The following is a 27141-nucleotide window of genomic DNA, read 5'->3' on the forward strand; positions in this document are numbered from 1 at the left end:
AAATTTGTCTTGCATGACACTTCTCCACAATCCACTCAAGTACCAGCCCACATAAATCCACATGTAACGCATATTAAAGACACATAAAGCACAATATGGCCTATAGGCTTACAGTATATATACATGTGTACACCTTTATTGTAGTTATTTGGAAAGATTCAAACATTGCCCCAGACTACTGAAAACATTATCTCATTGATGATAACCATGTGTCCATGTGTACGTCTACTGTATGGCTGTGCGTCTGTGTGTTTTTGTCCGTTTTTCAGCCGAATGAAAGGTTAGATATACAGTATATACGTGTACCTTTAATGTAGCAATTCGGAATAATTCATGTTGCCCCTGACTACTGAATGAAAACAATATGTCATTGAGGTGAACTGTGTGTTTGTGTGTGTGTATAAAATTGTTTGTGTATTGGATTCACATATTGCCTCCTGAGAAGTTAAACGGGATCGCATTAATGTTTCTTGAGTGTGTGCGTCCGGGCTATGTTTTGATCCTTTTTCCTGCAGAATGAAATGTGGGATATATACACCTTTACTGTACTTACTGGATGTAGTTATTAGGAAAGATTCACATGTTGCCATTGACTACTTAAAATATTATCTCGTTGATATTGTGTGTGTGCGTGCGTGCACGTGTGCACGTGTGCACGTGACAGGGTGGATTTGTGGGTGTGGGGGTGGGGGTGGGTCCGTCTGTGTCTGGATGCAACTCTGTGTGCTTTGAATTCACACATTGCCCCTGACTATGTGAACATTATGTCACTGTTGTTAACTGTGCGTGCGTGCGCATGTGTGTGTATGCGTGTATGCATCTGTCTGTGTGTGTGCGTGTGTGTGTGTGTGTGTGTGTGTGTGTGTGTGTGTGTGTTTTGGTCTGCGTTGTGATGTGTTGTTTTTTTTCTTCTTCTTCTTCTTCTGCAGAGTGAAGTCACCCTGCTGAGAAACGAGGTGGCTCACTTGAAGCAGCTCCTGCTGGCTCATAAAGATTGCCCTGTAACCGTCATGCAGAAGAAGTCTGGCTATCACTGTGAGTAATGTCCCATTATCCACACACAGCCCTGGGCTCAGGCTCAGACTCAGGCTAGGGCTCACACTCAGATCCATCCAAAATGAGGCCAACTCGACTGGCCAAACACTAGAGGGACAAACCATGCTCTCCATCTTCACTATCTCTCTCTCCATCTCCACCATCTCTCTCTCTCTCTCTCTCTCTCTCTCTCTCTCTCTCTCTCTCTCTCTCTCTCTCTCTCTCTCTCCATCTCTCTCTCCATCTCTCTCTCTCTCTCTCTTTCTCTCTCTCTCTCTCTCTCTCTCTCTCCCCATCTCCACCTCCGCTCTTCTGTCCATCCATGTCTTCCCCCCACTTTTTCTCCTTCCTGGAGCTCATTTGCTGCTATTTTTCTTCTTGTTCAATCTCTTCACAGTCACTCTTTTGCCCTTTCTCTTTCTCTCCCTGTCCCTATCTTTCATTCCTCTATGTCTCATCCTCTATCACTCTGTCTTTTTCTTACTCTTTCCCTCTCTCATGTTCTGTCTGTCTGTCTATCTGTCTCCATCTCTATCTGTGTCTCTCTCTTGCTCTCTCTCGCTCTCTCTGTCTCTCTCTCTGCGCACCCTGTTTCCCCCAGCTGAGCTCCACTTCCTCCCTCCTCCCTCCCTCCTTGTGTCTTGGCGGCTGATCCCCACTCCTAAGTGCCTGACTGAGCAGGGTGAGATGTCCTCTGCCGCTCCCTCCCTCCCTCCGCTCTGTGAAAGAAGAGGAATAAAAGTTTAAGGGTGTGGGAAATGAGGGGTGCTGCCAGCCTGCTGCAGCTGTGTGCAGTGCAGTGCTGTGCTGTGCTGTCCGGCCCTTGCCCCTTACCCGGCCGGCCTGGGGGCTTCATTAGAGGCCTGATAGAGGTTGATGGGGGAGAGCAGACCGCCATTTAATGCGGAGGCTGTCAGTGAGTGGGCGCTCCACTGTGATCCGCAGGAATGCAGTGCTGCTCTCACCTCCCTTTTGAATCTGACACGCAGCCCTATCCTATCTATTGACGCCTGCCTGCCCGCCTGCCTGCCCGCCTGCCCGGCGTGGACAGACAGACTCCTCGAGAAGAACACGAGTGAATTTTAAAAAGGAGATGAACTTGACATATGGCACATTGATGGAACCCTGAAACCCTGTAATGGTGCTTCACTCCTCCGTTTTGTCCGTCCGTTCCGTTCGTGGAAGGGTTTCAGTGTTCTCTCTTGACGGCATGTCAGGGTCTTTTTCAGGTTCCCCCATGAACAGAGCAGAACTGAAAACTTGCATGGAAAGGGAGACTGTAATTGAGACCCATCTTGGGGCGTTATGCCTTAATGATGTGTCTTTGAGACGGGCAAATGCGCGGACGGCTGTCTCCCATATGCAGCCTCTTCATATCAGGGTCATTCCATGTCAATTCACATGATTCCCTAGAATCTCCCCAGGTGACCCTCTCCGATTTACCCGATATCTCACATACAGGTACCTTTTGATGTCAATTGAAAGAATACCAAGTATTAGCACCCTACGTCCAACGGTTGCGGAGATCAAGCCCTCCAAAGTTGGGGTGCCATGCCCACTTTTCAAGCCTGTGAATTGCATACAAAATTTACAAGCAGATTTAGACACCTCTGGTTTTAGTTTGAAGGAAGATACAGGCCTAAAAATCACCATGGCCCCTCAATATGACCCTGTCTACCAGATGATGTACTTACAAATGGCATGCCTTGATTATTTTTGGCTATATTAAGCCTTAAAAACTGAATTTGTGAAACGCCTGTTGAAGAGTCTTGCCATTTTGGGGCTCCATATCTTGGAAACTATGTATGCTTTGGGAGTTATAATTGATTTTCCATCATATTTGGGAACTGTACAGTGTATTCCGAAAAATGTAGGGCGCTCAGACTTTAAAAGATAAAATAGGAGGGACTCAAAAACAGCTTTGGGACAAAATGACCTTACGGTACCCTCTACTTCAGGCCTCAAATTAACCATGTGGGCACTTGATGAGTGGAACGCCCTTTTAACCCCATGTACAGTAGCACTGTATCAAACATTCAAGCTTGGAAAAACTTTGTTTTTCAAAGTTCTTCATATTAATCTTGGCCTTCAAAGTATATGTTTTTCTCTATATCTTATCACAGTGTCTGTTTTGTCTGCTGCCATCTGCTGGTCTAAAAAAGTAACAACAGCGTAATGTAAGAAAACAAAAGGGGCTGGAAAATCTTGCCCGTAATTTACCAATAAAGCACTGTATTTATTATACAGTATATTGCTATGTACTAATTCTGATTTTAACAAGCATGATGAATAGTAATAGTTTAAATAATTTCCTAAGTGTGACTGCTTAATGCTCAATCATGATGCCAGTCCCAAGATGGCCTCACCCTGCACTACATTTCTACCAGACATGGGGGTGGGGGTGTCCTGTCAGAAATGTAATCATAATTGAGCATTCTGCATAATGCTCGTTAAAATCATAATTAATATATAGCAATATACTGTAGAATTAAAGTGCTTTATTGGTAGCCTAGCGAGCTCAACCCCTAGGGGCGTCTAGATTTCTAGGCTACTTTATTGGTAAATTATGGGCAAGATGTTCCAGCCCCTTTTGTTTTCTTACATTACACTGTTGTTGCGTTTTTTTGACCAGCAGATGGCAGCAGACAAAACGGACACTGTGATAAGACATAGACACAAACATATACTTTGAAGGCCAAGATTAATATGAAGAACTTTGAAAAACAAAGTTTTTCCAAGCTTGAATGTTTGATACAGTGCTACTGTACATGGGGTTAAAAGGGCGTTCCACTCATCAAGTGCCCACATGGTTAATTTGAGGCCTGAAGTAGAGGGTACCGTAAGGACATTTAGTCCAAAAGCTGTTTTTGAGTCCCTCCTATTCCATCATTAAAAGGCAGAGTGCCCTACTGTTTTTTTGGAATACACTGTACAGTTCCCAAATATGATGGAAAATCAATTATAACTCCCAAAGCATACATAGTTTCGAAGACATGGAACCCCAAAATGGCAAGACTCTTCATCACGCTTTTCACAAATTCAGTTTTTAAGGCTTAATATAGCCAAAAATAATCAAGGCATGTTATTCGTAAGTACATCATCTGGTAGACAGGGTCATTTTGAGGGGTCATGGTGATTTTTAGGCCTGTATCTTCCTTCAAACTAAAACCAGAGGTGTCAAAATCTGTTTGTAAATTTTGTATGCAATTCACAGGCTTGAAAGGTGGGCATGGCACCCCAACTTTGGAGGGCTTCATCTCTGCAACCGTTAGACGTAGGGTGCTAATACTTGGTATTCTTTCAATTGACATCAAAAGGTACCTGTATGTGAGATATCGGGTAAATCGGAGAGGGTCATGTGGGGAAGGCGTGTGAATTGACATGGAATGACCCATCAATTAGCCGTTGTCAGGGGAAACGGTGGGCGGATAGTGGCTGTTGGCGTTGGGACACATGCCGTCGTCGGGTGGCAGCTAGGCAGCTAGTTCCTCAGGTGCTTGTTGTAAAAACTTAACGGCTGCTTGGCAGTTTGAGGCGAAAAAAGGGATGCGTAAGCACTTCTTCTCTTCTCCGCCTTTGGAAACGCACCCATGCTTTTTTAATTCTCTTCCGTGGGAGGCTTTTTTTCCCCTCCTCCTCCTCCTCCTCCTCCTCCTGAGCGGCATGGTTTGTTGCTGTGTGGGGGGTTCTGTTCTGATGCGGGCAGTGGCGGAACAATTGCACACAGGGCCCCAGGGCAAGACACTGATGGGGCCCCCCATGCAACCTCCTAAGGTTACAATAGGGCCCCCAGCACCAATACAGGAGGGTCCTGGGCCCCAGGGCAAATGCCCTGCTTGTCCCCCTATAGCTACACCCCTGGATACGGGCCTCCCTGAGTTCTGTCTGATCAGCTTTGTTCCCCTTCTCTTCTCTTCTCTTCTCTTCTCTTCTCTTCTCTTCTCTTCTCTTCTCTTCTCTTCTCTTCTCTTCTCTTCTGTGCGCGGATCTCAGGGCTTCACGTAGACACGTTTGCCGGTTGGCCAGAGTCTGCGGCTGATTTGTAATGACAATGATGGCGCGCAAAATAAGTCTATTATAGGTCTGCACTTGACAGGATCAACTCTCCGTCGCGTCCTCTTCTTCTTCTTTTCTCCCACTCTTTTTCTCTCGTCCTGCTCCATCTCTCTCTTTTTTCACTCGTTTTTTTTCTTCTTCACCGTCTTCCCCCCTCTTTCTCTCTCTGGTTCTTTCCATTTCTTCCAAGATGTGACGCTGCAGCAGCCTGCACAGTTCATTATGCGTGTCTGTTGTTAACCGGAGAGGAAAAGTGACACGCTTCATGCGTATTAGGGGACTGATGGCTTCCAGGCTCTATTGAGTTGTCAGACGGCACACTCAATTGCTGTTGTCTGGTTTTTTTCTTTTTTTTCTCCTCCCTTGGATGGGCGTATGGGGGTGGTGGATGGTGGATGGTGATGTGGTAGGCTAGTGTTGGAAATGAATTGAGCCATCTATTACACCAGCAGCTAGTGGAGGAGAGAAGAGTGGGTGTTGTTGTTGATGACCTCTACTTGTAGAAGAGGTCATCTGTCATAGGCCTGGCCTCCTCTAATGTGCGGATTCTCTTCTGCCCCGAACAAAAATAAATAAAAATTGTGCCACTCAGTGTCGTCTTGGTTACAACGCTGTAAACAAACGACCTGCGGCACTTATGACCCTCCACTCCCATTTATACACACACACACACACACACACACACACACACACACACACACACACACACACACACACACACACACACACACACACACACACACACACACACACACACACCTTAAGCCCTAGCCCCCACTCCAATCCTTCAATAAATAAACAAACAGCGGGGGGAAAAAAGAAAATGTGGTCATCTACAAGATGTATCCAAAAGATGCGTACCGGTATATCCTTGTGTGTGTAATGCTGCAGTGGTGTGCTGGAGGAGAATCTGTCTGTGTGACACCCTTGACCATTCATCTGCGTTTGACTGACAGGTCCGAACCAGCTGAACGCTTCGCTCTTCTTCTCTCCTCTCTATACAGCGATGGCCTCCTGGGTGGGGGGTTTGAGGTGCTGAGGTGGGGGGGTTGCGGATCCTGCCTCGATATCTGTTAACTCTTTTAATGATTGAGCTGAGCGGCAGCGATGGATGGCAGGTGGGAGGAAATTACCCAGCCTGCCCTGCAAACACGCCAGGCCAACGCTTCACTCTTGGCAGCCCCCACTCTCCATCTGCTAGCCGTGGAAATCTACGTTTTGGGGTGTAGGGGGGCGCGAGGGGTGGGGGGATGGAGAGAGGCAGGAAGGGATAGAGAGAGAGAGAGAGAGATAGGGAGGGAGGGAGAGAGAGCTACAAGAGAAGTAAGCGTGAGAGAGACATGCCTTGACAAACCTTGTCAGATGATACACAACGCCCTGCACACAACCATGCCACACTTTAATGGCATACAAGGTAATTATCTCGATTTAAACACGTGGAATCAAAACAAGGAAAAAACGTGTAATTCGCGGATGACCTTATACGGGATACTGAATAAATGAAGAATAGATTTATAGTCCTGTGGCTCTGTTGCGTGTTCCTACCCCTCTCAACAGAGCCTGGACACGTGCACGTGTTCGTATGTGGGTCCTGCGAGGCGGTGCAGAGCAGAAGGCGCTGCCTAAAACGGGGCCACGGCTTGTCTTTTATGGCAAGTCCCGTATTGCACCATCGGACGCCGGTGAGCCGCGTTTTCCAAATACCAAAAAGCCCGAGCATTAATTACCTGCTGCCATTTGCACTGATTCCATATCATTAGCCATATTAATTATCAGAGTGGGCTCGCGTTCCTGTTTTACGAGTCAGAGCGTGGAAGAGGCTTTTTCGTTTTTGAAAAAAATATATATATATAAATACGCAAACCGGCCACCCCACACACACACACTACCCCCCCCCCCCCCCCCCCCCCCCCCCCCCCCCCCCCCCCCCCCCCCCCCCCCCCCCCCCCCCCCCCCCCCCCCCCCCCCCCCCCCCCCCNCACCCCACACACACACACACACACACACACACACGCCACACACACACTATCCTCACCACCCCACACACACACACACACACACACACACACACACACACACACACACACACACACACACACACACACACACACTATCCTCACCACCTCAGCTCTCCCTCTCCACCCATCTCTCTCTCTCCACCCCCCCTCTCCTCCTCCCGCTCCCCTCCCCTCTCCCCCCCCTCTCTCTGCTCCCCCCAAATCTCTCTCTCTCTCTCTCCACCCCTTCATCAGGATCCAATTAATTCAATGTAACTGCCTAACAGCTGGTGGCATTTCGACTCCGAGTCTTGCCTACTCTCCGGTGTGAGCATCATTAAAATCAGGTGCTGTAATCATCTGTCGCTGCAGTAGTTGGCAAGGTAGCAAAAACACAAATGGGAGCACAGAGGGAGGGGGGTGGAGGGGGAGTACGCAGAGCTCAGCCCAGCCCAGCCCAGCCCGGCCCGACTGACACAAACACACACACACACACACACACACACACACACACACACACACACACACACACGCCCGCCCTGAGCCACAGAATGTAATGTGCCCTTATGATGTTGGTTTAAATTGACATTGTAACTTTAATTAAAGGTTATAAGGCGCTCGTTGGGATTTAACGGCATCCTTTTTGCGCACGCCGTTTCCCCCCTATAGTGACACCAGCTCTGACCCGGACTTGGAAAAACAAAACCCACAGACACTGTTTTAGATCGCAAGTTGGCTCTACAAGTTACCATCCACCCTCATGCACACACGCATACACACACACATGCAGAAACACACACATCTCATGCACATGCACAGTGTGTAAAGATATTTACTTTAACAGCACTGAGATCCAAAAGTTAACCTAGTCGGCACATTCATATGTGATCTGCATAGTAATTTTATAGTCAATATTGTGTAATGTGTGCATGCAATGTACTCTTTCCACTATCAGATATGCCTCTGTCCTGCACCTGGCCTAAGAGAGGTGGGATGTGCATAGTCTTAATTTTATGAAGATTTGAGTAAAAAGGGCCATCGGGGGGGTGCTGTGGCACAGCGCGCTAAGCCCCCCACATTTGGGCCTGCATGCCCACGGGGACCCCGGTTCGAGTCCGGCCGGGGTCATTACCCGGCCCTGCCCCATCTCTCTCTCCCACTCGCTTCCTGTCACCATCTCAGACTGTCCTATCAAATAAAGGCATAAATTATTTTTTAAATGGCCATCAGGATGATATTGCTAATGTCTATGACGAGTAATAGCTTGGACTTAGTAGGTAAACTTAAGAAAAAGTTGGGTGTTTTTAAATAACATTTATTTACCTGACACCAAGGCCAGTGTTATAAAGACCAACAGTTTAAGGAGCTGATGTTATAGATGAAACAAAAGAGGTCAAACAGGATACATAGTGGATACATAATGGCGGAGTTGTGGTTGAAGTGAGATGAAGCAAAGAAATCTGAGAAATGGGCTCTGTTTGTGCCTCAGAGTACGTTAATCTGTGTTTATATCGTTTCTATCACGGATGCACTGTTCATTTACATAACTGGAAAATGACTTCATAGATGGAAGGATTCAAAGACTTCAGAGACCACCTATGCATTCGAATACGGTTCTGATTTAGAAGTGAGAAACTTCTATCTGATGTGAGAGGATGTGATATCACATGGGGGTGGGGGAAGAGAACGTATACTGCACAGTTGAAACCAGACGTTTACATGCACTGTATGAGTATGATTTAGACAAAACAAGGGCATATTTGCGGTAAGCCAAATGTACTATAAGTGTATGTATTCTTTTGACTTTGATTAATCATCTGATGATAAATCATCTGAAACTGGACAGGTTTAATCCGATTTGAAGTCAGAGAATGAGGTAAAAAAATGTGTTTCTCTACATACAGTGTACTGTATGTAAACTTCTGATTTCAACTGTATATCGTGTTTAATGGTGCTCGTATTGTCATGATAATTTCATATTGGCCAGCAGCTCATCTGGGTACAAAACTGTACTTTAGAGCAGACATAACATGTAGTATGCTGCCCTGCCGTGGCTAACCGGTAGGGTACTCGCCTGCCATGCGGCTGACCTGGGTTCGATTCCTGGCCCGGGTCCTTTGCCGACCCCTCCCCGTATCTCCCAATTCGCTTCCTGTCCACCTCTCACTCTGTCCTGTCAAATTAAGTCGAAAAAGACCTAAAAAAAATCGTAAAAAAAACAAAAAAAAAACCATATAGTATGCAGTAGAAACTGTGATATGAAAAGTGATATGAACCCGTCACCACCATGACTAATGTCTCTTCTCTCTCTCTCTCTCTCTCTCTCTCTCTCTCTCTCTCTCTCTCTCTCTCTCTCTCTCTCTCTCTCTCTCTCTCTCTCTCTCTCTCTCTCTCTCTCTCTCTCTGTGTTTTGTTTCCCAGCTGCGGAGAAGGAGGACAGTTGTGAGGACATGTCGGTGCCCGGCAGCCCTCAGAACGAAGCCATCCAGCACAGCTCCGTCAGCACATCCAACGGGGTGAGCGTCTTGGCCTCGGCCGCCGCCGCCGCCGCTGCTGCTGAGGCTGCTGCGGCTGCTGCGGCTGCTGAGGCTGCTGCGGCTGCTGCGGCTGCTGCTCCCATTCCAGAAGGAGCAGCGCCCCCCTCGGGGCCGTCCAATGCCCCCGCCGGCGCCCCCCCAACAGACCAGAGCACAGAGGAGGCCCAGCCACAGGTGTCTACGGCCCCCAGCACCCCCTCACAGCAGCAGCAGCAGCAGCAGCCCTCGACCAGCTGATTGCACAGACCATCAACACGGTGCTTTCCCAGCAGCCATGCAAAGCCAAGGGGACTGGCCCCTGTCCCTCTCCTCTCCTCTCCTCTCCTCCTCTACCCTCCTCTCCTCTACCCTCCTCTCCTCTCCTCTCCTCTCCTCTCCTCTCTCCTCCTCTACCCTCCTCTCCCCCCAAAACCCCCTGGCCCCCACACCTCTACGCTCCTGTCCTCTCCTCTCCTCTCCTCTCCTCTCCTGTCCCCCCCAAACGACCCTGTTACCTCCTTGGCAGCTCCTCAATCCAGAAGAATTTTGTCCTTCTTTTCCATTTTTCCCCCCACCTACCCTCCCCCTCTCTCCCTACCAGTGTCTACAGTCTTCATTCTGTATGATTTCTTGCCGGAAAAAAATGCATTGAAGAATTGGCAAAGGAAGGTCAGAACACTACAAGACAAGACAAGACAAGACAGGAAGGCACTTTAGAGATTTGTGTGATGGAAAATGGAACTGATTGTTGTTTTTTTATGTTTACTCTATTTATTATGGTTATGATTATGCTATTTCTACATGTGTGTGTATCTCTTTAAAGCACAGAACTCCTGGGGACCTCTGGGAGGGTTCTGGGTTTGGGATGAGGACTGAATCGGTGTGTGTTGATGACAAGACCCTCTTAACCAAAGTGTGTTGTCAAATCATTTTACTATGTTTTGATTTGTCTTGTTTTGTTGGTGATTGTATTCATTGTATTTGATGTCATGTGTGTCACTTAATTTTACGGTCTCTGCTACTACATTAGTTACAGTGTAACACTGTGTTACAACATGTAACGTTACGTAGCTATGCATACTGTACCTTTGGGTTCAGGTTATGGCTTTGTGTTAGGTATGTACACAGTAATAACACATTTATAGCATTTTGTTACATGTAAACACAGTAAAAACGGGACCGTAAAACAAAGTGCTACCAAATCACCTCTCCGGAGTACTATCAGAAGGTTTAAAGACGTAAGGAGCAGTCACTACTTTTTATTTCTTTGCCTTTGTTCCATTTTGCACACAAAGAGAGATCAAGGATTTGTTTACCTTCTTAGTGTTTTACTGTTCACACAATAAGTACAGGCAGCTTTTAGACATAGATTTGATTACATGTCTTGTTATTTCAAAAAAAAAGAAAAAACTCAAGTGGTGGAATTTGAACTGACATAGATTTATGTTTTTTGTTGTTTGTTGTTGTGAGTGTGTAGTTTGGCTACTCTGAACGGTAGCTTAAATGTGGTTTGAATGTCTGAAAGTGGCCTCCAACATTTAAACATTTGTCTTAAGGAGGGGCTTTTTTGAGTAGAACTTTCCATGTTCCAAGCGCAGCGCTTTGCCCAACATTCCATGTGTAGATTGTTCCAGAGGCAGTGATTGTAGGACTATAACGATAACACTCTTCATATTTCTGGCTTCTCCTTTATGTGCCATTAATGTGCCGGTATTGTTTTTTTTCACCGATATTGATTTGTATGTTAGCAAAAATGCTGTACAATATCATTTTTATTTCTGTCGTGAGGACTTTCATGTACATAGTTGCTCTGACTAAGACAATATCATGGATTCCCTCAACTCTATTTCAGCTTACTGACTAAATGACTGTCTGATGCTTTGGTTTGTGACTGTTGGAATACTTTTCGAGGGAAAATTGCTCTTTCCTGCTCACTTTAGTTATTTAAAAAAGGAATATGAGGAAAAAAGACATTTTGGAAACATTGTAAATGGCGCCATTAATGATACATTGTATGTGATTATTACAGATGTTATGTACATGATTTGTATTAGCGTCTTAAGATTCAGCTTTATTATTTTTTGAAGTGGACAACAAACAAAAAAAATCACTTGAAGAGTCGTTCCAATAAGGTTCTCTCACCTCCAGAATCATCGGTTTGTCCCTTGAAGAAATCTTGAGAAATATTGAAATGTGAACAAGATGCAATGCTGCTCTACCAATGTTAGAAGAAAAAAAAATACACTAAGAAACATATGTATGCTGAACTTCCTCTAAGTACTGCAATTAAGTATAGTGACAATTTTGAGATTAAGTGTAGGTTCCAAGGCCTAGCATTCTTTTTGAAATTCACTTGCCTTCTCTAAAGATGCATTGGCTTACTACTGTGTAGTTCTATGAGACATTGCTTCATTGTTTCTCTTTTTAGATATTTATTTGATCTTTTTTAGTTGTTTTGTTTTGTTTTCTGCTTTTTAAATTAGTTCCAGGTGTCATTTGTACTGTCACTGGTATGTGCTTATCTGCATGACTAAAGGATTCTCTGAGAGAATTAGGCCAATATTTAAAAAATCATGTCTCAGATATTTGAAGTTGAACTGGGGCGTCACACTTTCAGTTAGGGCCAGAGTGTCCCGGATGTATGAAGGGTCCCTGACTTTGTTAAAGCCCTGGCTCAAACTTACATACAACCGGATGTGATATTATTGTGTTCGCAGTAAACCTGTAACTTGTGAAAGTTATGTATAAAGTACCATAAATTAATAAAATGTTGTAATAAATCTTTTAATTTCTCTTTAAAAGCAGTCATTATGTCTTGATAATACAGCATTGAGTAGTCATTTCCGTTCACCAGATGTCCCCTACATAATAGTTTTTTTTCTTCTGCTTTTCATTTTGTCTGTTTTTCGCCTAAATCTAGGAAGAGACCCCATGAAGTGGCTGTAGCATGACTGCAACACTCTGCCATCTTGTGGTGACAGATGTTTCCTACAAGCACAGTGGCACAATGGTGAAATAGCAGCAGTAGCAGGCGAGATGCATGTAGAGCAATTCAGGTACTTATGGTTTTTTGGGGTGATCTACTTAGGAAGGTATATACATTTTGTTTATATTTTAAGGGGAGATGAACAACTTGGTTGGGTTAATTTACAACATCCCTTAAACATGTGGCTACAGTGGCTTTACTGAAGTGAATGGGGGAAACAAATATTCAGGGAGTTCCACAGTTCAACTCTATCAGTGTTCCAGTTTCAGTTTTACTGCTTATAACTGTTATATTGGCCTTAACATGTGTGCATGCCTGTTTGTCTTGGTGGTCAGATGCAGCAGATTTAAACATTTTAACACGCTCAGTCAGTCAGTGCACAGGTGGCAGGTCTATGTGATCTATGTCGTTGGGCTGGTACGTTCCCGTGTTGGAGCTGTTGGTGTTCACCGCCAAGTTGAGATCGGACATCTGGATGGCGGTGCACACGGTGCACGAGCCGCATCTGTTCTGAGCGTAGACCAAGCTGACTGCGTCAAGCGGCAGCCTCCTCTGCAGCGCCTGACCCAGGCATGCCAGCACCCCCAGGATGGCCACGATGGCCAAGCTGTTGATGCCCGTGAAGATGAGGATGACGATCTGAGGCTCTGGGCCCGACCCCTCCTGGGCCTTGGTCACCACGCCAACGCAGAGGTCACGAGAGGCCACCGGACACACACGCTCGTCCACCACGCTCTCCACGCAGAGGAAGTACGGAGTCTCGGGACGCAGGTCACTCAGCTTGCAAGACGTGCCCCACTTGACGTTGACGAAACGGCTGAACTTTGTCTTTGTGTCAAACTGGTCGTACATGACTCTGAAGTAAGTGTTTGTGTTAGAGGTCCCGCTCACAGTCCATCTTATGGATACTGAATCTGAGGTGACTGTCACTGCCTCAAGACTGAGGATCAGCTGCTCATTGTAAACGCATGCATTGGTCACATTTTGAACGTGGGGAGTGCGGTTTTGTGTTAGGACTCGAGGCTGACTGGTGGTTAGAGTCTCATTCTCACCAGCTATGGCTGTTGGCCCCATCAGTGCGCCACTTGCTGGCTGCTTCTGGTACTGCAGCATCTCCCCAACATCACCACTGTCTATGTGGCTGACAAGCTGCCTTGAAGTTGCCACCACCATCCTTCCTACCCTTCTCTGAACACGAGGCGTCTTCCTCCTCTCACTCCTGAAGACATCTTGCTTTGTCAACCATGTGTTTCTGGTGGTGGTGGTGGACTCAGTGGCACCGGTGGTTCCGGGTTCGACATGGGGCTCCGCATGGCTGCACATGTCCCCCGTGCCGCGGGTCAGCGCACTGCTCATGACGTCCAGGTAGCGCCCCCGCAGCGTTTCTGGTTGAGAGCACTTCACAAACACTGTGACAACCGCGCTGCCACTGGATTGCAGCCATCGCCTTAGCCGCCACAGCCGCCCACAGCTGCAGAGCCAGGGGTTCTCATGCACGCCCAGATATGACAACTGTGTGCTGCTGTCAAACACAAGAGGATCCAGCGAGGAGATGTGGTTGTTATTCAGTTTCACGACGTTAAGATGTGTTAGATAATGGAACGCCGCCGGTTCTATGTCTCTGAGTGAATTACCAGAAAGGTCTATTTGTGTGATCTTTCTGCAGTATCTGAACGCATTCCTTTCAATCCTTTGAATGTGATTCCCATTTAACTTCAGCACTCTTATCTCAGGTAACCCTTTGAAGTACCATGATTGGATGGAAGCCAGCTTGTTACCCGAGAGATCTAATTCATTCAGATTGTGAAGTCCTTTGAATGCATCTCTTTCCAAGACATTTATCTGATTGTTTTCGATGCCTAGCACCTTCAGTGATTTCAGGCTTGCAAATGAATTTTTGGACAAATCTGTCAGCATGTTGTTGCTCACTCGTAAAGTCCTGAGGTGCACTAATCCTTTAAACATGTCCGCTTTATTTCCAGCTGTTTGGTAAAAATAATCCAATGACAGATTTTCTAAACTCCTGGAGTGAACCTGACACTGTAATGAAGATATCCCATTGTATCCTAGGTCAAGTTCAATTAGGTTGTCCTGGAAACCAAATGCAGAGCATGGAATTACCTTGAGTGAGTTTGATTGAAGATCCAAGACATTCAGCTTGGGAAAGGACATGAAAGCTGCAGGTCCAATAGATGTTATCCGATTACCAGACAGATTCAGTATTTTGACTTCTGGACCGAGAAGACGACATCTTGGAACCTGGGTAAGTCCATATCTTTGGCAGGCCATCTCCACATCCCCACACATACATACAGCTAGGCAAATGTGTATTTCAGTTAATAGCAATACACCGACCACCAGACAGGTGCTAAAATACTTCATTGTGAAATCCATTTCCAACGTGCCCAAACTGAATCCTGACTGCCAGTGAATAACAGTGAACTGTGGCACACAGGAAGAGACAGTGCACTGGCATTTCCTGTTAGAACATCTTGATGTGTGTGGGGGACTTGTTTTCTTTGATCAGTCATAAACAGCATCACGTTCATTCATAAACACAATCCAAAACTGAGCATACATAATACCCATTTATGTGACTTCATCTTAGAATTAAGTTACATTTGTTTTTATTATGTTTGTGTGTAACGTGTAGCATGCATTTTAAAAAAACACAAACAAAAGCTATCTGAGACAGCTTACAAGGTTTTATTTCATGCATCTTTTTTTCAGTTAATGTGCGTTTTCCTGTGACCTCTTCTGACTGCCTCTGAGCTACCCTAAGTATTCAAACCACTCATGTAAGTAATTAAATCTGCACAAATGTGTATGGGATAAGCCTAGGCTATGTAGTGCAATTTTTCAAGGTAAGGACTACCGTTTGGTTTGTGGGCCAAGGAACAACAAAAACACTGCAATGGAAGAGGCTATTGTTACCATTTCCTGCCCACATGATGGTACCAGGGGGGCTTTTTACCTCGGATGACTTTCCGGCATGGTGTACAAGCAGAAGAAAGTAAGGCTATTTGTGGAAAACATCTGCAAAATGCTCTGACATAAACTTGTTTAAAATATATCCTATTCAATGAACTGTAGATGACTTCAATTCACCATTTTAACCATTATTTTCTTTTAAAAAAAACACACACACACAATCCCTAAACATTGATATATTAACTCTTCAGAGTACTGACATCATGTTGTAATTTTGTTCAACATCCCTCAGCATCACACTGTGAATTTTTGGTATCCATGGTAACTAGCCATGTAGTGCCTGCAATCCCTATGGATAAGTGAGTTTTCAGGTCATGTGGTTTCGCAAGATGGCGACTTTGGTACTGATGGTTACATAGTGAATTGACGGCTACAATGTTGCGCCTTCCAGGATTCCGAGGAATGTTTGTAGCCAAATAGTGGCTGATTTGCTTGCACAGTATCAGTCTGACGTCTGTCTACGGTCGATTTTCGAGGTCACTGCCTAGATTTGTGAAGAATAAGGCTGCTGCTAGCGGTTGCTTATGTGGACATACATGCGCTTCATCGATTAGCCTGAGCAGTAAGGCTGTGCGAAGTTGACATTTTTTGCTTTCTGTTGGATTCTGTGACGAATCAAATGATCGCATTCTTTCAAGAATTCACGTCGAATTGTTTTATCTGTTCGCGCCACACATGTACAGGGCACGACTGGTCTTCTCCATGGCATCGTACTAAATTGGGAGGAAGTTCATGCTGTTGCAGCCAGAGGCTTTGTCCATCGGAATTGCTCTAACACCATGGCTCTCAATGTTTTTGGTAAGTTTGGACATTTATATACATCTTTTTCTAAAGATCTGGTTCATTATTGTCATGGATAGATAAAAGGCACCACGTACGAACCACGTAGGTCATTGAAGCCCATATCGTGGAGGAGAAATGCTTCACTCGTAGCCTGAAATTGGGCAGACGTATCAAGCCCTTGGGCGTGTATCCTTTGGCAAAAATACTCATCATCAGTTAGATGTCACCTCCAGTTAAGGGAAAAGGAAATGCTTGACATTATATAGCCTAGTTAATGTCAGTTGGCACATGATATGTTGAACATGGGGATCATGATCACCCCAACAGTGACAAGAACTTCATACCTCTAGCCTACTTGTTGGGGAGTTGCAGACTGTTGAATTCTCATAACGTAGGGCTACTGTCTCGTCCCGTGTGATCTCATTCCCAAGTGTGGCAAAGCCGATGTCAGCACTTATATTTTTGTTAGGAAACATCGCTTATGCCGTGCGCAATTTTACGCTATTTGGTTATGTTTGGTGTAATCAGACAACACTAAAGGTGTAATAGGAGCGATCATGTTAGTCCGGGTTTGTGTTTTTTGCCGTGAGTCCCACAACAAAAGACCATGAGGTGAAGTGGGGGGTAGCGAGATGGAAAACGGGGTTCGCGGCACTTTCACACAAGGACGCATGATACTATACCGTTCAACCCTTCCATGCTTCATGCAAGCGCTATGCATCTCTCCCTTCTGGTTTATCCTTATTGGAGAGCAGCCATTTTATAACAATTGATGCTGAATCATAGGGAGAGCCCATTGCGATTGAAATAGGGGATATTACTGTAACAAAAAGGACAAATATAATTCAACATTCTTGGGCAAGAAAACCCATGTAAAGCTAAGATATAGCTGGGGTTGTTATCACCAGCTGTGGTTAGTAACGTCATATTCATACGGAAAGGCCCAAGAATGTTTTTGTTGATAACAGAGGGAACATGTGCGGATACATGTTGCGCAGTAGCTGGCTGGAAGTTACTTTATGGTTTGGATTAGTTTATGTATCAGACAGTCCCAGGCGTTATGCTAAGTACCATTTATTATTGTTCCGTGCTTTGTGCGGGTTATTGGCTCTACTACATGAGCGCACGCCTTAAAACGCCCTTTAAAACTCCCAGACCATCAATGATAAGCATAAAAAAACATAACTTGAATTATATATTTAGGAATGGTGAAAAGCACCTTCAACTAGTACAATTCAACAGAGTTCAGGCAGACTGCTATCAAACTGAATGGGGGAAAGCATGTCCATAGGGAACTTGGACAGAATACTCTTGAATGAGGAGGTGGGTGTGTGTGTGTGTGTGTGTGAGAGAGAAAGTGTTGTGGAGTGCCTCCCTCCTGTGCCTCATTGTCCTGGAGTGCTTATACTATAGTGGAACTTTTTGTTCAACAGAGCTTTTCCTGCCCGGCTCCTTAAGAGGAAATCGACAATAATTAATTTTATCCTGAATGCTCTGTTGAATATGCTGCACTCTCACTACCGTACACTGTCATAAAAGGGATAGGCCCAGTTAAGAGATTGTGTGCATGGCGCACAAATCCACTGGCAATTGAGATAATGGATGAAAAGTTAAGTTGCTATATTTCTCAACACTGCTGCTGCAGTGCCAGGCATGGCAGCTTGCCAAGTTGCATCATCTATTTGCTCCATTATGCGGCACAAAGTCCAGAGTCAGACACATTCATCTGTGTAGCTAGCAGCTATGTGTGTGCCAGGAGATTGCAAAATAGAACTAGGCAGTTCCACATCTGCTGTCTTTTCAGGAGTGCCCCTCGTGCAGCATATGAATGGCAGCCAGGCCCGCTGCTAAGGTGTTGGAGGCCCTAGGCACAGCTGGCCAGGAGGCCTCCCTCATAATTAAATAATAATAATAATATGATTTTTTAGTCAATCTCGGTTTAGGAGCCCCCAAGCCAGGGGTGAGGAACCTTTTTCATTCGAAGGGCCACTTCAAATACCTCCAATGGCCGTGCAAGTCATCCAATGGCCATACTATCAGCACAAACCAGGATTTCTACCCTCACTTCAGGCCTTTATTGAAGGAGGCCACCTTTACAACAGACCTCACCTTCTTTAGGTCCCCTGAAATATAACTTAATTGTATTGGAAATGTAATTTCAAAGATTCCTTTACAAAACATGTCATATGTCATGTGAAGCTGCATAACATTGACATTTTATCGGGGAGCCGGATAATACAGCCCTCGAGACATAGTGCCCTAAGCTCTTTGCCCACTTTGCTTATACCTAGCAGCAGTCCTGATGACACTACCGTGAGTCAACTGAAGGAGACTGAGGCGACATAGCTGTGTGTGTCATCCCTTATCTCTCAAAGAATGTTGGCAAATAGGTAGCTCCTTTTTTGCTTGGAAACAGAGTGGAGCCTGAGTGTAGCTGAAATTGCAATTTAGTCGTCGTCGGCGGCGGCGGTGATTATGGACATTCCTGAGTAGGCTTGGCACAGTTTTGTTTGTTCAAATGATATGATGTCCCATGGGTGTGGCCAATGTGGTAGTCCATAAAAAAAGGTGGATCGGTCCTCAAAACCAATGAAAACAGTTAGGCAGATGGGCAACTTTCATGATGAGGAGGGCCACATTTTTTTCATTGTAACCATTGGAGGGCCAGATGATCTTAGATCTGTCTGCAACTTGCAGATTTGAGATGTAGTTGGTTGCTCAGTGACTGCCGAAAATTTTGGAAGGAACAGGACTGTTCTCTGTCGGCCAACAGTATAATTTCAACAGATTGACTCTGTAGTGGTTTAAAATAAGTATCTTCATAATTTTTGTATGTATGGGTTATCTGTGGGCCGCACTCAGTGAGGAGGCGGGCAGCATGTGGCCCCCCGGGCCTCCAGTTGCCCATCTCTGGCTAGATGTAGACCAGGGATGGGTAACTTTCATGGTAAGAAGGGCCATGTTTTTTCATCATCACCATGGGAGGGCCACATGACCACGATTCTGACTGCAACTTGCAGATTAAAAGGGTAGTGGGTTGCTCTCTGACCTCCAATTCTCCTTCAGCTCACAGTATATGTTCATCAGATTGATTCAGCAGTAGTTTAAAAAGTGTGGTAATTATTTTTTTAAGTAGGCCTATGTTTTATCTATGGGCCACATTCGGTGAGGAGGCAAGCCACATGTGGCCCCCGGGACTCCAGTTGCCCATCCCTGATGTAGACTGTCTGGAAGATTGCAAGGTGGATATTCACCAACAATAAAATCTATATCCTCCTTAGATCTATACATGTTAGCTATGCATTAGGATACATTTGTGATTTGTGTTGTTCTTGAGTGTGTGTATGTTTTTATCTGCTATGATGATGGTAGTTACTATGCCCAGGTGTTTACGAGTAAGCCAAGAGTGTGCTACCACCGACAAAAATATATAATGTCTTTGTTAGTATTGCATTCGTATGCATTTCTGATTTGTGTTCTTCTTGACTGTATTTAACTGTTTTAAACTACAGTAGGTCTATGTGTTGTGACTCTATCTGATCTGATGACGGCCATTATGCCTAGATGTGTTCAAGCAAGCTGCACAATGTGGATGACCACGACCAAAAAAAAAATCAATATTAGTTTTGCATATGTTAATGGGCAGGACACATTGTGATTTGTGCTCTTCTTGAGTGTATGTATTAACTATTAAACTGTGTGTTATTGTGGTTACATTTGTTCTGATGATATTAATGGCCACTAGAGGGCACTTGAGAATAAAAAATTGAGCCTATAAATACTCTGCCAGTAGGAGAGGAACACATCCACAGTTTCTATTCTGTTATCTACTGAGGGACTATCAATTTATTGACATATTGCGATAGTTACATAAGCTGTTTTTTTTTTTCTTTTTCTTTTTTCTTTTATGCAACATAACCAGACCCATTTTTCAGATGAATATGAATATCTCCCTCAGGTGGTCTGTTTGTGTTGAACGCATTGTGAAACAAAATAATCGTCTGTTGTTAATGATGCATCATTTCCCTTTTGTATTTCTCTTTATATCCCTTATGCCTAAAGGTATTACAAATGTTAACACCTGAATTTTCCTTCCGTCCCTCAGATAATGATGAATACAGACCTCCAGTATGGAAATCATACCGTAAGTAGGCTTATTATTATGCTGTGTGTCTCTGTGCGAAATGCTAATGTTGTTGCTGCCAGTGTTGCCAGATTGGGTGGTTACCGGCCCAATTGGGCTGCTTGGCATGGTCGTCTGTGGGTAAAAATTGTCAAAAATGGCCATTGGCCATTTTTTTTGCAGTTTTATGTCCATATGAATCAATATAATTTGTTAAAATTGGGTGGAATTTAGCGCCTTCAGGCCGTATTTGTGCGTCGTTTGGGCTGGAAATGGTCGGACAAATCTGGCAACACTGATTGTTGTGTGCTGCTGCTGTGCTACTGTAGCTAGTGATGACTAATGGCTGACCCTTTGTGCTGTGCTAGTGTACCAGCTACAGCAGGAGGCTCCACACCCACGCCGGGTCACCTGCACCAGTGAGGTAAGCAGCAGCACTGCGTATAGGACAAGTAAAAATAAAATGCCTCTTACTCATACAACAACATTGTGACACTGAGATTCGGTTAAACTCACTTTTAGCTCAAACACAAACAGGAAATCGGAGTGCTTCTGGGTCTTCACCTTTTTCCCTTGATGCTCATCAGTGTAGGAGCTCTCAAACTTGGTCCAGGTAGAGAACTTTTGAGGCACTCAAGGTTACAATTTTACTTTTTTTTGCTACAATGCCTACGCGTTTTGGCCCTTATGGCCGTCTTCAGGGCGTATCACTTTTAGCTCACTCTTGATGTCCACACGCTCTATTCATGCGGTCTCTCTCCATATGAAACATTGAGACTGGCACATTCCAACTCACTTTCAACTTTCTTTCTTGAAGTCCACACACTCTGTTCATACATTCTCACTGCAGCAGACAAATAAAAAAAATAAAATCCCTCTCGCCCCATATTAGTAAAAGGCCACACACCCCATACGACATTGAGACTCAGAGACAAACTCTGTTTCATTTCACTCCCTCTTTAGATCCGCACACTCTGTTCATACATACTTCACTACAGATGAATAATAATAATAATAAATGTCTCTCTCCCCATACGACATTGAGACTCAGACGCTCAAACTCACTTTCATTCCTCTCTCCCTTGAAGTCCACACATACTATTCATGCATTTTCACTTCAGACAAATACAAATAAAATCCCTCTCACCCCATATGACACTGAGACTTTGACAAACTCACTATCTGCTCACTCTCCTCACGTCCACACACTCTATTCATATATTTTGACACATTGATTTCAGTTTCCAGAGGACTCAGGAGTACATTGTGCTCTTTTTTTATTATTCCAGTAGTCAATACAATGCGCTACAGAGAGAATCCATATTGTTCCCCTGCTAAGCGGAGCACTTTGCAGATGAGGAGGAGAGAGTCGGCGAAAGGGGGGGCGGGGGGTGGTTTGCATATCTGGGTCACACATTACTATCGAATTGCAGCGGATTACTGCCTTTTTACAGTTAATGCATTGGAGTTGTGTTGCTATGTTTCAGCCTTGACTGTAAACATATCAGCAAGGGGAGAAGGAAAAAACAGAAAAAAGACTATTCGTGTCACTGTCTGAAATGACCCTCCCCCCATATCATGAATTAGTCAGGCCTACTGTGTGTGGGTAATTAAACTACGTGCGATGATGGGTGTTTCCATTATTCATTGGTGTTAATATTGTGAATTTTTAATAGCTTGGATGTCTGGATGATAAATGCCCACCCGAGTTTCAGTAAGAGAGAGAGAGTGAGGCTTTCTGGGACCCTTACGTGGGGGATTACCAGGAGACCCCCTTTCTCCTTTGGATTTGCTGCAGGCAAAAACATGTTCAGTGTTGTTTAGCGGTGTCCAATATCCTTAACAGTCAGTAAAGAAACAATGGACGTCGTCAATGGGATGCAGCCAAACTAACATTTACTCATTTATTCATCACACTTTTATTAATTAACATTACGGTTTCAGACTGTAAGGAATCTGCAGAACATTCAAGAAATAATTCATAATAGGCATTTGCATACACCTCCTACCGCTAACGGAGAGATGGAGAGAATCACGCAGAGAGAGGGAAAAAGATGTCTGTGTGGCTGGCTTTTAAAACAAATGGGTGGAATTTTAATGAAATGCTGATGGGGCAAGGCAAGGCAAAGCGCTGTGAGGCGGTGGGTAATTCAGCAGGTATTATGCGAGGAGGCCCTCAGCCCCCTGTCTCAGCAGATTGGGCTCCCCCTTAATTAGCCCGGGATTAGGAGCCAAGCGGCAGCGTTTAGACGTGAATTGTATCATGAAGTACATGTCGCCCACCTCCTGCCTTCACTGTATGTTAAACACCATTAGGAATTCTCTCCTATCTGTTCTATACAAAGGATGAGGGTTTGCGTGTGTGTGTGCACGCACATGTGTGTGCCTGTGTTTGTGTGTGCGTGCGTGTGTGTCTGTGTGTTTGTGATCATCAGCTGTGTGCTTGCTTACCCACATCCTGCCTTAACTGTATGTAAACACCATTAAGAATTCTCTCCTATCTTTTCTATACAAAGGATGAGGGTGTGTAGGCCTACGTGTGTTTGTGTGTGTATGTTTGTGTGCGTGTGTTTGTGTCCATGCGTGCATGTGTGTGTGTGTCTGTGTGTTTGCGATCATCAGCAGGGTGCTTGCTATGCTTACCCCTGTAAAAAAAAATCACTGTCCCCAGGGTGGAGGAGGTTGTGTTTTTGTGTGGTGCCAGCTTTAACCCTGCATTATCTGTGCAAAGCCGGACTTCAAAAGGGTTTGATTTACATGTGATTCAAAATATATGCAAATATAACCAACAGTGGCCCTTAAGCTGGGCTCCCGACTCCAGGCACACAATATGCTCATCGCTGTAGCCTCCAGCCAGAAGCCTCCCCCGAGGTTACGTACGTTTGGCTAGTGGGTCTTACTTACACAGTTGTGCAGACATTAGACATTAGCCATCTACAAGATTTACCCAGCACACAAGAGGTCAAGGGGATTCATTTAGCCTGTACAGTACATGTCAACAATTTATTAGCAGTAGTGTGTTTATTGTTCTTATTTTTAAAATAAAGTAATTGAAAAATGCAAGAGATTATTAGAAAAAAAGGAGAGGGGGGAGAAACCTAAGAAAAGCACAGAATTGGCAGCTTAGATTTAGCCAGGTGTTGGCAAAGGATATGAGAGAGAGAGAGAGAGAGAGAGAGAGAGAGAGAGAGAGAGAGAGAGAGAGAGAGAGAGAAAGACACACAGAAAGAGAGAGGGAGAGAGAGAGACGGGGAGAGAGAGAGACTGACAGACATGGGGAGAGAGAGGGGGAGGCTGGCTGAGGCTGGCTGGCATGTGAGCATTCCGCCTCAGGACAGCATGTGTTTAAGGGCATTAGCCTGGGCACAGTGGCACCCTGTCTCCGTGGCCACAGCCTCAACTCCCTCTCTCTCTCTCTGCCCTGCAGCCACAAGCCCCATTGGGCACGTGCAGTAGGATTGGGAATAGGCCCAGCCTCCGCCCTCTAGTTACGTAGCTTGCTGAGCTCTGTGGTCACTAGGGCTGCATCGATATTGTATCGAATCGAGAGATTGTGATGTGCAGAGCCACGATACTGTATACTTGATGGAAGAAGGCAGTATCGTGATACGCCCTTTTTAAAGTTCTGTCACCGCACAAATACACCTACCGCGACAAGAGCGAGGCGAGCGACGGAAGTAATTGACTTTGTATTGAGTCGCGCGACAAAAGCGATTGTGGAGAAAAGAGGCGATTTGCGCGGCGAGAGCGACAGTTTGAAGTTGAAATCCTTTCAACTTTCTATGACGCGGTGCGGCGACCAGCTGCGACAGCCAATGACTGTATAGAGGTCAGTGACCACAGCCAATGGGAATGTTTGAATGCTTTGCCTTCTGCTTGTAACAGACATACTGTAGTCGCTTCAATCGCTCGTATCGCTCTGTCGATTCAATCGCGTCGCGGCTGGTCTATTTGTCTGTTTAGCCTTCAGTCCAGAAAACAACCACATGACATGATGTGATGCTGCTTCCAAGCTTAAAATCAATATCATTATTATTTTAAAACCTTTTTTACATTATTAGTAACCTCTTGTAGCCTATTCTACCTATACATGATCATCAAAAAGATGCATTTCAAAAATCATGGGGTATATCGAACTGTAGGTCAAAAATCATGGTACAAACCGAATTGTGAGTTGAGTGTATCAGTGTTACAGCCCTAGTGGTCACCAGAAACGAGATGTTTGCCGGCTTGTGGTGTTTTATGTTTTTAATCCAGTCTTCTCCCTCCATGCACATAATGGAGGAGGGCAAGGCGAATGGGGGGGAAGCCTAGCCTACTACCCTACCCACTCATCCACACTGTTTGTCTCAGGACTGATGGGCTCAGTCGGGTCCATGATTACTCCTAATTAGTCCAGATGTCCGCCATGCCTGGGCCCGTCTGATCTTAATTAAGTGGAGAGCGGGCCACTGCAGGCTGTGCACTGCTCAGCCTTTTGTTTGCTTGCTTGGGCTTTTGTAAATGATATGATTTGCTGCCTAAATAAATACACACACACACACACACACACACACACACACACACACACACACACACACACACACACACACGCACATCAGCATGTTGCATTTTCTTCTTCCAGAAAAGACAGGCAGCTTGTTTGTTTTTTGGCCACTCAAATCTTCATGCTGGAGAAAAATATTCTGAGGCGCATCCAGTGATTGTTTATACACAACGCTGGGGACACATTCCAGGGCTTTCCCCCCCATGTCATTGTGGGCATCTTTGCTTGTGTTCCCAGATGATCCAGGGGACCAGTGTGCCACTGAAGCAGAGGGTGAATCAGTAAAATTAGCTTCTTATATGTTTAGATGTTCCCATGGGTGCCCTTTGAAGTGGAGCTCTGTTTGAACATCCCTGCCCTTTTGTCTGGGGTTAGTGGTACCATGAATGGGCTGCTGCTGCTTAAGCCCTATCCTTTTTTCCCTGGGCACCACGGTGTCCTAAGATGTCCTCTGCTATACTACACCCCCCCCCCCCAACCCCCTTCCAGGTATCTATGAGGGTTGTTGGTAAAGGTAGCCGAGATGGGAGAGTAATATGGAAAAAGCCTAGAGAAGAACCAGTTGAAAGGTGCTTTTAGCGCGGAGGAGTAGATGCGCTATCGGCTGGCTAAATAGAGAGAGAGAGCACTGCCCGCATCTATAAATGAATTATACCTGTGCATTCGCGTTGATGCACTCTAAATAGCATTTCCATCTTACAGAGTGTGCGCTTTGTAAAGGGCACAATGTCCTGGTAGTGACGCGGAGTGGGCTTTGGTGTATTATTAATCACCGTACCTCAGAAGCTCTCTGGATAGCTGACTCATCACATGGTTCAATAGCCATTCACCGCCAGGATCAATGATGCTCCACTCCAGGGTTTATTTTAAACCAGTACGGTAAATGGTCTTTCAGGTTGGGTTTTTTTTTCTTCTATATATTTGGTCTCATTTTTGAGAGTTTTTTTTTTTGTATCTGGGTTGATTCAAGACAATTCTCTGAGGGGTCGGTTTACATGGTTCACAAGGAGCTGTGCATGCCATGGAGATATAAGTATATAAAGTAGTGTAGATGCAGTGGCATGCACAGACATTTTGGGGGGCAGGGGACATGTGGAACTTCCAGCTGCCCAGAGGCGTATCTAGTCACCAGGCTAGGCAGACAGTCGCTTGGGGCCCCCAAGCCTATAGATTGGTAATGACATCTAAGACTTTAAACTACAGTAGTGGCAATTTGTTGTGAACATTTATTCTTATGAATTTTCTTACTATATATAGAGGCTATATAGTATTATATCGGGGAATAGTCACATGCTTTTGATCGTCAAGCTTTTGTACCACAGATGATCAGGTCAACATGGACCACAGGACATGGTGAAAAAAAATCCATAAAGGCCTTTTTTGTCCAGTAGGGCAAAGGAGCAGGTGCTTTAGCACCACCATGTATCTATCTGTGCACGCCTATGTGTAGATGAGGAAGTTCCATTAGGGGCCTTTTTTCTTTCCAGTCATGGATGTACCTATGTGTCATGCGTTCTGATAGAGGCACATTTGTTCATATAGAGCAGATGTATTTTAGTTTTATTCACGTTTTGGACTGAGAAAATGCTCGATACACAGATTTAACATTCCTGGCTCCTCAACTTGCCACTGCAGGTAACTCTACATTGTAGAGTCTACATCTCAGTTTTGATTTTTATTATTCCATTGCAGTTCATTATGTCACAACATTTGATGGAGGGACTAGTGATGCCCAATGCTTTCAATGACTAGCTTATTTTATTTTATTTTGTTTTGTTTTATGGAGCTTTAAGAGTTTGCTTGTTGGGCTGCTTGTATCCTCCGTGCTCTTGTTGTTTTTCAATCAGTGTTCTAATCGCTCACCAAGGGAACAGTCAAGGTCAGGGCCACTTGCAGTCGATGCAGAGCAATATCTGTCTCCGCTGGACTGTGACGAGAGAGGGGGGTGGCTCTTCAAGTAGCTCATTTCTCTGCTGCTCAGAAGGCAGACGGGGCGTTCAGTAGCTCATTTTGAGCCTCCATTCAAAAAGGGAAAGAGGGAAAAAAAATCCTGATTTGCTGGTATCATTGCGAACACTGGCTGGTATTCATAACGATTATCTGGTGAG

General features: G+C 45.0%; 3 protein-coding genes across 6 annotated transcripts in view; 2 read left to right on the forward strand and 1 right to left on the reverse strand.

The window, feature by feature from the left end:
* atf2 (activating transcription factor 2) overlaps positions 1-9946 on the forward strand; it is a 35105-nt gene extending 25159 nt beyond the window's left edge. The window contains exons 12-13 of the mRNA XM_063213386.1: positions 930-1035; positions 9510-9946. Coding sequence (XP_063069456.1) covers positions 930-1035; positions 9510-9862 — 459 coding nt within the window. The 3' untranslated portion in view covers positions 9863-9946. The remainder of the gene's footprint in view (positions 1-929; positions 1036-9509) is intronic.
* A 99-nt stretch (positions 9947-10045) lies between these two features.
* Positions 10046-15065, reverse strand: tril (TLR4 interactor with leucine-rich repeats). Its single transcript, XM_063213387.1, has one exon. The coding sequence runs from the start codon at positions 14982-14984 to the stop codon at positions 12963-12965; it is 2022 nt and encodes a 673-aa protein (XP_063069457.1). The 5' UTR covers positions 14985-15065; the 3' UTR covers positions 10046-12962.
* chn1 (chimerin 1) overlaps positions 14757-27141 on the forward strand; it is a 56145-nt gene continuing 43760 nt past the window's right edge. For 2 of the 4 annotated variants that reach the window (XM_063213388.1, XM_063213391.1), the window contains exons 1-3: positions 15843-16379; positions 20470-20508; positions 20856-20911. In XM_063213388.1, the coding sequence (XP_063069458.1) occupies positions 16361-16379; positions 20470-20508; positions 20856-20911 (114 nt within the window). In that variant the 5' untranslated portion in view covers positions 15843-16360. Of the gene's footprint in view, positions 14854-15320; positions 15389-15842; positions 16380-20469; positions 20509-20855; positions 20912-27141 lie in introns of those variants that run through there. The other 2 variants (XM_063213390.1, XM_063213389.1) reach the window with 2 other exon arrangements.

The sequence above is a fragment of the Engraulis encrasicolus genome, chromosome 13, assembly GCF_034702125.1.
Source record: "Engraulis encrasicolus isolate BLACKSEA-1 chromosome 13, IST_EnEncr_1.0, whole genome shotgun sequence".
NCBI classification, from domain to species: Eukaryota; Metazoa; Chordata; class Actinopteri; order Clupeiformes; family Engraulidae; genus Engraulis; species Engraulis encrasicolus.

Excerpts from the sequence above, each read along its gene's own strand:
- tril (XM_063213387.1), bottom strand. The coding sequence starts at position 14,984 with ATGGATTTCACAATGAAGTATTTTAGCACCTGTCTGGTGGTCGGTGTA.